This window comes from Cucumis sativus, chromosome 4 (genome assembly GCF_000004075.3).
Source record: "Cucumis sativus cultivar 9930 chromosome 4, Cucumber_9930_V3, whole genome shotgun sequence".
Classification (NCBI taxonomy): Eukaryota; Viridiplantae; Streptophyta; class Magnoliopsida; order Cucurbitales; family Cucurbitaceae; genus Cucumis; species Cucumis sativus.
Window position 1 is genome coordinate 3,208,367 of NC_026658.2, and position 13,554 is coordinate 3,221,920.

General features: G+C 32.4%; 2 protein-coding genes across 6 annotated transcripts; one reads left to right on the top strand and one right to left on the bottom strand.

The window, feature by feature from the left end:
* The first annotated feature begins 267 nt into the window (after nucleotides 1-267).
* On the top strand, nucleotides 268-6,349 carry LOC116401613 (transcription factor TGA1-like). 5 transcript variants are annotated; one of them, XM_031883686.1, is made up of 9 exons: nucleotides 268-501; nucleotides 1,807-1,989; nucleotides 2,138-2,212; nucleotides 3,109-3,168; nucleotides 3,293-3,370; nucleotides 3,500-3,563; nucleotides 4,634-4,905; nucleotides 5,401-5,628; nucleotides 5,914-6,349. In XM_031883686.1, the coding sequence occupies exons 2-9, from the start codon at nucleotides 1,831-1,833 to the stop codon at nucleotides 6,064-6,066; spliced, it is 1,089 nt and encodes a 362-aa protein (XP_031739546.1). In that variant the 5' UTR covers nucleotides 268-501; nucleotides 1,807-1,830; the 3' UTR covers nucleotides 6,067-6,349. The 5 variants fall into 5 exon arrangements, with proteins under 5 accessions (XP_031739546.1, XP_031739549.1, XP_031739548.1 ...); XM_031883689.1 differs by lacking the exon at nucleotides 268-501 and having other exon boundaries at nucleotides 1,662-1,989; nucleotides 5,947-6,349; XM_031883688.1 differs by lacking the exon at nucleotides 268-501 and having other exon boundaries at nucleotides 1,664-1,989; nucleotides 5,932-6,349.
* Nucleotides 6,350-8,678: 2,329 nt separating this feature from the next.
* LOC116403551 (alanine--glyoxylate aminotransferase 2 homolog 1, mitochondrial-like) lies at nucleotides 8,679-12,691 on the bottom strand. Its single transcript, XM_031884831.1, is given in 11 exon segments — nucleotides 8,679-8,911; nucleotides 9,055-9,117; nucleotides 9,120-9,140; nucleotides 9,233-9,346; nucleotides 9,530-9,641; nucleotides 9,643-9,756; nucleotides 9,887-10,066; nucleotides 10,153-10,296; nucleotides 10,629-10,799; nucleotides 11,071-11,301; nucleotides 12,259-12,691. Coding segments are annotated over 11 exon segments (1,458 nt in total). The 5' UTR covers nucleotides 12,523-12,691; the 3' UTR covers nucleotides 8,679-8,867.
* Between the last annotated feature and the right edge of the window lie 863 nt (nucleotides 12,692-13,554).

Here is a 13,554-nt window from a genome sequence, read left to right on the forward strand (position 1 = left end):
AGAGATCCCTATGCTTCAAAAAACCACAGCCATGAAATTGCAATCATATTTAGCCTTGACCCATTTCAAAACTAAGCCCACATTCCATTTTAAAATAAACAAATATTATTCATTTAAGAGAGAGAGAGAGAGAGAGAGAGAGATGACAAAGAAAAAACCAATAGGAGAGAAAGAGAAACAAATAAGGGTACAAAAATAAATAAAATAAACAGAGAGAGTAAGGAAGACAAAAAGGGCTGAAAAGAAAAGAAAAAAGGAAGAGGGGGGCAGTTTAATTAAGATGGTGGGAGCAAAAAAAATACAAGTTTAATTTGATCAAAAAGAAGAAACCAACTGACTTTGAAGCCCCCTTTTTTTGCTCTCTTAGGGGATGTTTATGTTTGATCCAACTAATTATTATATCCAAACTACACTCCTTTTTCCAATCCAATCTGCTTCTTCTTCTTCTTCTTCTTCTTCTTCTTCTTCTTCTTCTTCTTCTTCTTCTTTATTCACTTCCAGGTGTGTTCTTCTATCCTCTCTCTCTCTATTGATCTACGTGTTCCAGTTTATTTCAACTTTCGTGATTGTTACGACTGAATTTCAATCAACTACTTCATCTTCTTCACTTTTCCATTCGGTTTTATTACTTTTCGATCCAATTTATGTTGATTGGAAAGAGCTTTCCAAATATAAAACTGATAGTTTTATCTATTAAGTATTAGTAGTTTTTTTGTAAGATTTGGTTAATGGTTTTGAGTTTGAAGTTTCTGGGAAATTCTTTCGTTTGTTCTTTGAATCGTTTGATGGTTAACTTTTTCCCACTTGTCCAAGAATAATATGTGGGGTTTTGTTTTTCTTTCTTTTAATTTTTGAAAAGATTATTACTGCCAGCTTAGTTTTATTGCATTATTTATTATTGTATATTACTTCATTTTTCAGAACTATAATCATAATTATTTCTCTTTTGTTTTTATTGCAATTAATTTCATCATATTATATGATTAATTTGTCTGTCCCAATCTTCTTCTTTTTCTATCTCCTGAGTCCATCTTAACCTTGAAATGGATATTTAATTTGAAATGTTCTTTTTAAAGAAAAAAAGAAACAGATATTTGAAATGTTATTGTGTTTTGATTTGATGAAATTACAAATTATATAGAATTTTATTTGATTATGTAGTTATGGATGGATTGATTATTGAGGTTTTAATTTTCTTTCAATAAAATTATCACTCTGTGTAATTATTTTAGTTGTTTTATTTTTATTTAAGTCTATAACTTTCAAAACAAAGTACATATCAATTATTGAGCTATATATCTTCTATTTTTTCTATTTATTTTTTAGAAATTCGAAAAATATTTCATAATTTTTCAAAAAATAATATTACAAGCCAAAAAAAATTAAAAAGAAGAAAAGAAAAAACAAATATATCATCTCTGTGGACTATTACAATGCAATGATTGAGAGTTTAATTTTCAAAGACAAGAATTTGATTTTTGAAATCATTAATTGAAAAACAATTAACAATGGGCAATTTCTTTTAAAATACACAGTCTCCTTCTTCTTCCTCTTCTTCTTCTTTTTTTTTTATCAATTTTAGAAATTAAGTAAAATTACAATTGAATTCGCTAATTTAGATTTCAACTCCATCATTTTTTTTATATATGTTAATTAATTATAGCATTTCTATGTTTTGACTTTGTAATATAAAAACAAAACTGTTTTAATTTTTTAGGAATATAATATGAATTGATGCATAACATGATTGAGTATTATTGTAATAGAAATTGTTAATTTATGTTTGATATAATGTTAATTAAAAAGGGTTAGGTGTGAAGAAGAGAAAGGATGAACTCATCATCCACTAAATTTTACAATCCAGGAAGGATGGGACTCTATGAACCTATCCACCATATTGGAATGTGGGGTGAAACTTTTAGAGCCAATGCCAATTTAGATCCACCCTCCTCTTTTATCATCGAAGCTGATCCCAAATTAGAAAATCAGGTGACTCTTTTGATAATGTTTTCGTTTTCTTAAAAAGTACATGTTCCATAATTTTATTTTATTTTATTTTATTTTTTGTTAATTTATTTGATAATGTTTTTGTTTTATGGAATGAAATTGAAATCTTTGTCATTTTAACTTTCTTTAGTCAGATGATGCTTCACTTGGCTCACTTGGAGATCCTCACGTATATGACCAAGATGATACCAAACGAATTGATAAGGTACGATCAAAACATTGTACTTCCAATAATTTAACTTTAAAATAAATTTCTACGTTTTCAATATTTGAATATTTGAATTTCACTGTTAAATTTTAAACATAAATAAATAAAATAGGTAACTTAATAAATACTCTATAAAGTTTATAAACTTTGATTAAACTTTTAACATACCCTTTTAATCTAAAATATATGAGCATAGGTTTTGAAAATGATATTTTAGTTGAAGATATAAGTTAACAACCATGAGGTATATATATAGTTTAAATTTCTTACTCGAATTGTTCTGAAAAAGAAATAATTCAACTTATTATAATTTATAGATAGAGAAAAAAAAAAAGAAAATGAAAGGGATAACCATTGTTTGACTTTTTAAAATTAAGTATTGAAACGACTTTTTATTTATATCTTCAAAATTCGTCATACAAAGTTTCAGTGACTACTTGTTTAGTAATTATTTAATTTTTTTTATTTTTAAAAGTTTCTCTGAATTTTTAACTAGTTAAAAGAAAAACATATTTTTCAATTTAGGTTTAATTTTAGAAAACCTGAGATAACAAAATAATTAGATTTAAGTATGAAATTTGTGTTTATAGACTTCATTCTAAAAAATTAAAAACCAAAAATATCCTGGACATAAAAATTAGTTTTTACAATTTTTTATTTTTTAGAAAAGAAAGAAGCACATTTTTTAAGTATATATATATATATAAAATAAATCATTACCAAAAAAAGAATTGCATAAATAATAAAATGGTTTTTTAAGAAAAAAATATTGAGAGATTTCAAATTTGTGGGAAAATACCGAACAAAACTGATAAGTGAAATTTTGAAGTTTTTTTTTTTCTTCCCTCCATGAGGAAGGAGAACAAATATACTGAAAACTCCATCAATTGCAGATTCAAAGAAGGCTGGCACAAAATCGGGAAGCAGCTCGCAAAAGTCGCCTACGGAAAAAGGTACCAACCAAAATTCAAAATTGTAGCATTCAAATTTCAAAGTTTCAATTGCAATAAATAATAGAGAAAAAAAAAAAACAGTGTTAATAGACTACTAATTCAAACCCCATTTGCAAAATTGTAGGCTTATATTAAGCAATTGGAAACAAGCCGCATAAAGCTCATTCAATTGGAGCAAGAACTTGAAAAGGCAAGACAACAAGTACGAACGATAATTCCTTCGAATTGATTCTTTTTGTTTTAAACCTGCATTCAACTTTTTACGGAACATTATGAATGGGTTTCATTTCTTTTCCTCTAATTTAATCTCTCGCCCTGTCTTTTTCTTCAGGGTCTCTTGGCTGGATCCCGATTTGATAATAACCAATTGGGTTTATCAGGAACCACAAATTCAGGTTGGTTTTCTGCTGGCCAATCGTTCTTTGTTTTTACCCTTTTCTTTAACTTTGATGTTTCAATGTCTTGTCAATAGTGTAGATCCTTTTATTGCTTGGTTTTGGTTGTTTGATAACTGAAAGATGGGAATTTGAAAGCTACGAGATGTGAAATTTGTTTGAGAGGTTCAATTTAGGGGAAATGATTAGTGACTAAAATTTTTGCAGGTCCAGTGTTTGTTGAATTGTCAACTATGAACATCCAAAATCTTAACCCAACATGTGGGTCATCGTAAAATGTAAAGTTTAGGATGTCTCCGAACGTTTTTGAGTCCTAGACGTAAAGATTATCCAACTTATTGATGTGTGGTGCTAAAGGCGGTCTCTCCCATTAAATGTGGTTCCATGTTTCATCAACTGCTTTAACAAAAGGCATTTTGATCCTTTTTTGCTTTATACTATTCATTTTTCAGATCAAGATTGACTGGTCTTCCTTACCACTTTTGATAATTTTCCTCAAGGATGACATGTTTTGTACGGCATCACGTCTTGTTTGACATAGAACTTCTTGTAGATATATGGTATGATGAAAAAGATTTGGTGCTTGAAATGCTAGGGATGTAGAATGCCTTGGTTTTCAGAGTTCGAGTATTTTTGGATGTGTCCTCCAAAGTATTAAGTTGAAGTTTCCAAATTGAAAACTTAGTCTGTATGGAATGACTTTTTAAATGCTTTAAAACTATTACTATTTTTCACTAACATATTTTGAGCAAGTTGTTGAGGGTTGAAGGGCAGAATTGTTAAGCTTTAATGCGAGGAGTGAGATCCAAATACCCCAGTTATGGAAACAAAAACATAACAAAAATGCTGGAGAAGTTGTAAAAAGAAGAATATTTATGAATTTGTCTATTTCACATACAACTCTTTTTGTCTATTTGTATACATCTGCAAATTCACTTCAGAAGCCTCATTGACTAAAGTTATGACCTGTTTACCTAAATTTCTTACCAACTTTCTTCTTCTTACTTGCAATCTACCTTAATCTCTGTCGTTCTTATCTTCTGAATATATCCTCACTGTTTGTTTTGTAGGCATCTTCGCATTTGAATCAGAGTATGAGCAATGGGTGGAAGAGCAGAACAGGCAGATTTGTGATCTGAGGACTGCTGTGCATGCTGATATTACTGATATCGAGCTTCGAATACTCGTGGAAAATGCAATGAGACATTACTTTAAATTTTTTCGCATGAAAGCTAAGGCTGCAAAAGCCGACGTCTCTTACATAATGTCAGGCATGTGGAAGACATCCGCCGAAAGACTTTTCTTATGGATAGGAGGATTTCGCCCTTCAGAACTTCTCAAGGTACGTTCTTATTAACGTGAGTGGCGAGTCATGGTAAAATGTTGACATTAACAAAAGAGTTAATCTTCCAATCACACACGACTTTAGGTCTAGTTTGAATAACAAACATGGTTTAAAAAGACCTTAATTCACTATTGTACGTAGCTTCGTGGACCACCCCCTTTGAAAAAATGAAGATTAGAGCATTAGATATACTCAGCATTCTTGTTTATTTCTTGTATTGCAGTGAAAATCTATGTTAGAGGCATAAATTTTAAGGTATTCTTTGAATGCTTCTTGATAATCATGGTCAAGTCCCACATTTTGACATTTTTTATACCGTAGAAAGTCACTTGATTTCTATGTATATATTAGGTCCACAGTTCTCGACCATCCCTTGATCCTACAATATTTGAAGTCAAGAAATTCAGAAAGCCTTTCGATATTCAAGAATGAGAGTACTAAGTGGATTTACATGAAAGTTTGGTGACATTCACAAAGTTATGTCATATGCAGGTTTTGATACCTCAGCTGGAGACATTAACCGAACAACAAATTTCAGAAACGGGTAGCCTTAGAAAATCGTGTCTACAGGCAGAAGATGCTCTTAGACAAGGTATGGAAAAACTACAACAAAATCTATTTGAGAGCGTAGTGGCTGGTCAGCTAGGTGAAGGAAGTTATCCCCTACAGATGACTGCTGCAATGGAGAGATTAGAAGCGCTCGTTAGCTTTGTGAATCAGGTAACATATTTCTTGGATATGATGTGTTCTTTTATTAACTTTCTCCTAGGTCACTTTAACCTTCCATGTCCCAAGTCCAAACCATGTATGTTAGAACTTGATTATAATTTTACATAGATGTTTTTAGCAAAGAATTATTTCAATATCTGAAAAGTGTTAGCGCGCTAGGCTTAGCTCAGAACCTCACTACGTCGTATTTGGTACATCCAAAAATAATTAGTCAGACTTGAGCATTTCATGAAACAATCATCTTTTATTTTTCTCTCTTTTCTAATGCCCAAATAGGCTGACCATCTACGACAGGAAACATTGCAACAGATGTACAAAATTCTAACGACTCGACAATCTGCTCAAGGCCTTCTTACACTGGGGGAGTTTTTCCAACGACTCCGAGCATTGAGCTCACTTTGGGGTAATCGTCCTTGTGAGCCTGCATAGTTCATTATCCAACATTTGGCAAGCTCAAGGTTGCTTCATGATTATCCTAAAAGGATATGCAGGCGTCGTGGAAATGTATTGGTATAAGATTTATAATCAAGGATGCAAAGCCATACCATTTTGCAAGTCCTACCACGCCCATTTGTAAATATTGAGAATCTTATCGAGAGAAAAAATTGTAAGTATAATTGATTTTTGTAATCTATTGTATTGCCAAGTTGTCTTAAATATAATCTATTTAGTGTTAATATAATCAATCTTCAGGTTGAACATTTTTGTGATATGCAATTTTTTTTTCCTACTCAACTGATTACAAGAATGACATTTATAAATGACAGTGAATGGAGTAGTTAGTTTACTTTAGTTGATTCAAATTGGAACCTATCAACAAAGTTTTGTTACCTTAATACAACCCTAATTTTGAACTAAAATTAAAATGCATTCTTATGCTCCTCGAGGTGTTCGTAAATGAGGATCACAATTCTCCAACTTGTGACAATGAAGATACAAAAAAATGTTGTTTCTCTAATGCCTTCGTAAAGATGTCTACAAATTGATCTTTAATTCTTAGAAATACGAAATCCAACAATTATGTTGTTGTGGACATCACATTTTGTGCATTCATGAAAAACTAGATTTCAAGCAAAATATGTAATTGACTGGCTATCAAAAAATACATTCATGACACTAGAATGATCCATTCCAGAACCTGCAAACGACACTTTAAGCTACTTGAATTCAAATCTAATCAAGTTATGGAGTGAATACTTGGTCTTTGCTGATGAATAATGAGACAATTTGATTTTTTCTTTGTTTTCAAAGAGTTAGCGAAACCACCAAACAAAGCAAATTAACTAATGAAAGAACAGCAAGTTCAAGAAAAATTTGTTTGATCTGAACCACACTAATATGAGTCTAATAATTAATGAGATATTGCAATTGGTGTAAAGAAGGATTCCTTAACCTGAATAACTTTTCTAATAAATGAAATCATACAATTTAGAGCAATTTAATGTTTTCGTGGTTGTGTCACTTAAATTGAGAAAAAGGTTCACACACATAAGTCAAGTTGCATAAAAGAAAAATATCAACATCTCTCAACAAGAGTGATAGTAGTCAAATCTAAGCGATGATTTTGTCAGAAAATCCTCCACGTGAAACAATTATACAAATATTTCTTAATTGAAACAACGATAGAAGAGATATTACCCAAAAAAATATTAACATTTCAAAGCTCGAAGTAAGTCACATACATGGAGCATTTGGGACGTAGAGTGAGTTACTATAATCTATAGTTATTATAGTCTATTGGTTATAATAATTTATGAGTTATTATAATATGTGTTTGAGATGCAGATTATTATAGTTTGAATTATTATAATTTATGTTTGGAGAAGTAAGAAATAGTGAAACAAAGGAATGAGAAATAGTGACATATATGAGAGATGAGAGGTGAGGAATAGTGAAAGGAGTAAATGAGATAGTGAAAGGAGGAAATGAGGAATAGTGACAGGAGGAAATGAGGAAATGAGGAATAGGAGAATAAGAAAAAAAAAGGTAGAATAGTCATAATCCTAAGATTGTGATAATCTTTAGAGCAAACATGGGTTGAGCTACCACTCTTTTAGTCTATGGGTCAAACGGCCCCGTAGAGTTATTGAGATACGCACAATATCCATTTCCTTTTAAAAACTCATACACATGAACTAGTTGATTTCTTTTCAACAAAGCTAAAAACGAGTAAGCAAGAATTATCTTAACAAGACATGTGCCCAATCATTTATGTCATAGCTCAAATTCAAATAATTTTTAAGCCTTCTCTGGAAACACATGTAAATTGGAATTGAATACCCTTTGAATATGTGAAACCCCCCAACTCTCAAGCATTAAAACCCACAATTTAGTTTGATTTCAAGCTCTTGAGACAAAAAAAAAAGAGTTACTTAATCCAAGATTTGAAACAAAGAATGACCAACCTTACTTAAATGCTTTTGACAAACAACTCTACACATAATTGCAAAATTCAAGAACAAAGGTCAAAGGTCAAAATTAATTCGTCCTAATTTGAGTAAACAACCTAATAGCAAGGCTTTAAATGACCTATCAATAAAAACGCTAATGCCACATCTTAGATCATAGTGAAAAAGAGAAAACTACCCCTACTTAATATGTCATAAAAAGATAATATGAAAATATGAAGATTACATCAATTACTAAATAAAACATAAATAATAGTTTGATCAATTCATATCACTCTCCTTGTGCAATGCAGGAACTATCCACAAATAATATAGTTCAACTCTCTGTTTATCGACGCCAATCAATCTTCTCAAATGTTAGTTTGGAATAGCAACGAATTAGGTTGAGACACTGATATTAAATCGCACTTTAAAATGTGTACGAATAGAACATGTTCAAGCATTAAATCATTGGCAAGGACAAAACATCCTAATAGCCCTACAATGGGGTATTTGGTACATCTACAAATCTAAAAAATCAGCAGTCATGTGACAAGCTATTGAGACATCAACTTCACATTTAACTCAAAACCAAAACTGTGATTGAAAAATAATAATAACAAAAGTATAAATTAGAAAGGAAAAAGTAGTAGCTGGATGTACAAACAAACTACATTTTATTCTTAAAAGTTTCAAAGTCATTGTACAATAAGATTTCTAACATTGATGAACAATAGAACAATTGAGACGCTCATACACACAAGAACTACATTTTATTTTAAGTTACATACAAAAGAAAAAACACTGTGTCTGACTTCTTTACCTCATTAAAGCTTTTAAGTTTTACAGCTTTGAAATGGAATAGTCCAAAGCATCAACAAGAAAATCTGCAGATGAGAGGTAAAAAAGGAGTATTAATAATGATAACATATCTTTCCTTCCAGAAACTCCAAAAATTTTCATTTTCAAACACACAGTGCACGAAATGTAGCTTTTATTTGTTTCAATGAGAAATTTACAAAAAAGATACCTGCATCATCTTTGGTGAAACACATGGGAGGTTTTATTCGAAATACATTGCCATGCAGACCCCTTTTCCGACGAGAATGCCCAGTTCTTCAATCAAGATGAAACGAGTCATTAGTACAACAGCCCTTTGTTACTTTCAGTTTAACATTATTTTCTTTGGAAATAGTGAATTGTAGTACCTCTTAGTTTCTCGAACAATACTGCGGTTTCAGTCTTTGCTGGGGTTTTTTCCTTCCGATCAGTTACGAGCTCTACACCTACCATTAATCCCCTTCCTCGTACATCTCCTATGACTGGAAAAAATACATTAATCAAATGACAGGGTGTGGTTCACAATAGCAGCAGTTGGAATGAACGTAATTATTTCTAATGGTGTTCCAAAGCTTTGAAAAATGTCATCGTTGGAATTATTAGAACGAAGTGGATTACTTAAGAAGGTAGAAGTCTTAAAAGAGAGAAAGTCCACGAGAAATTACTTTCATATTTTTCCTGGAGAGCTCTCAATCTCTCCAGTAAGTGCGAACCAACATCAGCACAATGTGCTTGACGCCTCTCTCTGTCAATAACTCTTAGAACTGCAAGTCCCCACAGCGGAACAAACTGGGTTCCCTCCAAAAGTATTGAACTGAATTTTTTGAGCCATTGTGCTCGCTATTTCAGGCGTTGTCACCACTGCTCCCAATGGTAAACCATTTCCAATACCCTGAAAAGTGGAATACTTAAAACTGTTGGGGGGAAAATTTTCAAGTTATGAACAACGAGGACAATGAGCTGCAGTGGTTTTCAACTAGCATAAGAGTAAACACATTTTGCTGAAGGTTGAGAAATATTACCTTTGCCATCGTTACTATATCGGGAATCACACCCTGTGTTTCAAAGCCCCAATAATGGCTTCCCGTTCGACCAAAGCCAGTTTGGACCTCATCAGCAATGCAAACACCACCAGCATTGCGAACAATATCATAAACATGTTTCAAGTATCCAGGTGCTAATTCAACAGCTCCTCCAACACCCTGAGATAACCGAAAAACCATACATAATTTCAATTTTACATAGAATGTGCCTATCATGTTCGATTTCAGACGTCACAAAAACGCACCTGAATTGTTTCAGCTATAAATCCAGCAACTTTTCCTGAAGTACCATAATCAATATGCTCTTGGACATCCTTGACATAACCACTAGCATCTGACCCAAAGACACCACGATATGGATCAGGATTCACAACGTGATGAATTTCGCCCTGCAAGCACAAGAATTTTGCATGTGAATCAAAATGCTTGGATCAAATTGTGCAGCTTCCTAGAACAGAGTATGTGTTTACACTGAGTAAATTGCATGTGAAAGTTCCATCTTGCTTTTACAAAATAGCAGTTGCATCAAGTGGATATTTCTACTTCAAGTAGCTACTTGAAATGTGTTAATAGTATTGCTAAAATGTTTCATTTAAATTAAAAGATGCTGCAAGCCTAGATCAGACTAGTAGAAAACAAGAAGGCAATGTAAGTTCTATCTCTAACATACAGGCAACCAAACAAAACATCAAACTGGAGATTAAGCTCTGGGCAGAAAAACCTGAGGTATTGGGTACTTCCATGTGTTCAAAGCCGTCAGTCCAATTGTGTTGGAACTTCCTCCATGGTATGCATTTCTCAGTGCAATCATACCGAGATTACCACTGTACAGGCGGGCCATAAGCATGGCTAATTCATTTGCTTCTGTCCCAGAGTTTACAAAATAAACAACCTGAATAACAAAGTGAAAAAAGCAGAAGTTTAAAGCAATACAGAAGTAGGATAATCTTTAAAAAGGTAAGGAGAATCAAGGAGTGATGAAATAGCAACCAAACCACAAAAGTTGAGAAACAAGATCCACCAGTTCTAGGAATTGAAATACAACTATACATGTTCAACAATTTCCACGGAGCCTAACATGTACTGCATGCTTTGCTTCATTATCATCCATCAACTTCTAAAATATATTAATAATATGTAATAATTCAAAAAGGAAAAAACACCTTCAAATTTCCAGGCATTTTTTCTGCCAATGCTTCAGCAAAATCAGCTATCCCATGGTGTAGGTATATGGTTGTAGCATGCTGTAAAAGTTTATTTTGCTCATTGACTGCAGCCAAAACATCAGGATGGCAATGCCCACAGGATACAGTAACTATTCCAGCAAAAGCATCAAGGTAGCGCCTACCATTCTCATCAAACAAATACTGCATTTTTCCTTCTACAATGTTGAGCTGTAAATTAAGAGCGTAAATCAAACAGATCAGTTTCTGAAGAATGTGTGGACATATGAAATTAAGGGAATCCATCAAATACAAAACAAAACAAACTGGCCAGGGTGGGTAGATTTCTTATAAAGTCCGCCAAAAGTTTGATCTAAACCAGTTACACGTATAATCTTTCAATTCGAAAAACTTATGAGGGGGAAGATACGAGAGAAAACTTTAAAACTCATCCCTTTTATTAAACTTTTCTAGTCTAAGATATAGGAGTCTGCCCGCCCCGAAAATAGCAACCCTTGATCAAATGTTTTTGACAGTGGACATGTAACAACTTAAATCAAAGTACCAGCATAGGAAAGCAATAACCATAGAAGTTACTAGTGCAAGAATAGTTTCAACTTTCAAGGGTGAAAAGCTGTATAAAGTAATGAATGAAGTGAAGCTTGACTTAATTCAAGGTCTCAAAGAATGGATCCACATTTACTAAGCCCTACCCAGCGGTTTTTAAAGGCACAATAAAACGCAATAATCTTCTGGTTAATCGCAAGGCGCATAAAAAACGTGGACGCTTTTTTTTTATCTATATATAGAAGTACGAAGTTGAGAAAATATAGACAAACGTAGAAATATGAAAACACGACCCCCAAACAGAAGAAGAACGTAAGTATGCATAAACAATTTTTCGCACCTAATAAATTCGACATGCACAAACCAAGATCAGTTTAATGATGTGTGTTCAAACAGAAACCAAACAACCAAGCGTATCCCATAAAACAGTGACTAAGATCAACAAATCTGCAGTAGCAACGAATAAAAAAAGCGGAAAAATCATGCAAAATCATAATCTGTTCAAAGAAATGAACCGACAGAATTCCACAATTCAATCTTTATCAGAAAAAACCACAGCAAAATCAAGAATGCAGAAAACTGAAACAAACAAGGATATGAAGTCGAAATCTGAGAGATTACTGGCTTCTGGTAGTAGTGGAAAAGCGAAGGCCCTAAAAACTTCTTCCGCTTCTGAAAAATTTCATCGGTGAGAGGCCCTTTGTAAGGCCTCGGTTCATAATCAAAGGGCGGAAGAACAGGTTTGGATTCGTCGGCACCCATGGCAGCGTAAGAAGAAGGAATGGAAGAGAAAGAAGCGCAAAAGGTTGGCCTGGAAAAGCCATGAAGCGCCTTCGAGTTCGCCTCACGGAGGGCCTTCTTCAAAAATTGGGTTTGAAACGCCATGGTGGAGCACTCGAAGCTCCAAAACGAAAAAGTGCTTCTGGATTTCGTGGGATGATGCTGGCTTTGTCAGCTAAAGCTGAATCAAGTTGCCAACTTTGGGAAAAGTCAATGAAGAGAGTGAGTATATGAGAAATTCCAAGAATCTGCTGAGCTTACTTCATGTTGATGAGTAGATGCTGATTATGATGTTTTCTAATGCATGTGATTGTTCCAATAAAGAAGAGAATCATTTTTGAATTTGTGGGTTCCCTCTTTCCTAATAGTTTACTTAAAATATGTAAATTTTATCTTCTACTCCTAACTTTCTGTCTAACCCTATCTTTTACTTTCTAAATGCTTTAAAACACCCTATTTTCATTCCACATTCGTTTACATTCGTTCTAGTTGTTGCAACTTTCTAAACAAAACTATATTTTGATTCATGTCCATCAAATTTCAAACATGTTTATGTTCAGATGACTCCATTCCAAAATAAGATAGTTATTCTCAATAATCGATTGTTTTAAATTTTAATTAAAGGTTTAGATGGTAAATTAATGTTTTATTGTAGATTTCAATTAAATCTTAGACGATAAATTGATATTTTATTCGAGTTTATAATTAAATGTTATATAGTTAATTGATGTTTGATTGGAGGGCTAAAAATGGATATTTTTAAAAATAGAAAAACATATTAAAACATTCATAAATGGCAGTAAAATCATATATAAAATTTAAATACCAAACCAATAATGGACAATCGTAAATATAGCAATCAGAATTAAAGTATTAACGTATATAATAATTGTCCTTTATAGTATTTGATTTAAAGTATTTGATCTATGCTTGATTTCATTTTATCTTTTCTTTTCTAATTATGGGAGATTTCATTTCACAATAACTATAACATGTTGGTTTTGATTTGTCTAATCTCGAAGTTCTCATGTAATTCTTTTTTTAGTATTAAAAGATTGTTAGTAACCACTTTATAAATTACCCCATCTTCTTAATTTGAAAACAATTTTTCTTGAAATATATATATATATAAACAAT

Bases quoted from the DNA above. Each gene is read 5' to 3' on its own strand.
- LOC116401613 (XM_031883686.1), top strand. From the start codon at position 1,831: ATGAACTCATCATCCACTAAATTTTACAATCCAGGAAGGATGGGACTC. The intron at 3,169-3,292 runs GTACCAACCAAA...GCAAAATTGTAG, and splicing joins AAAGTCGCCTACGGAAAAAG to GCTTATATTAAGCAATTGGA. The intron at 3,371-3,499 runs GTACGAACGATA...CTTTTTCTTCAG, and splicing joins TTGAAAAGGCAAGACAACAA to GGTCTCTTGGCTGGATCCCG.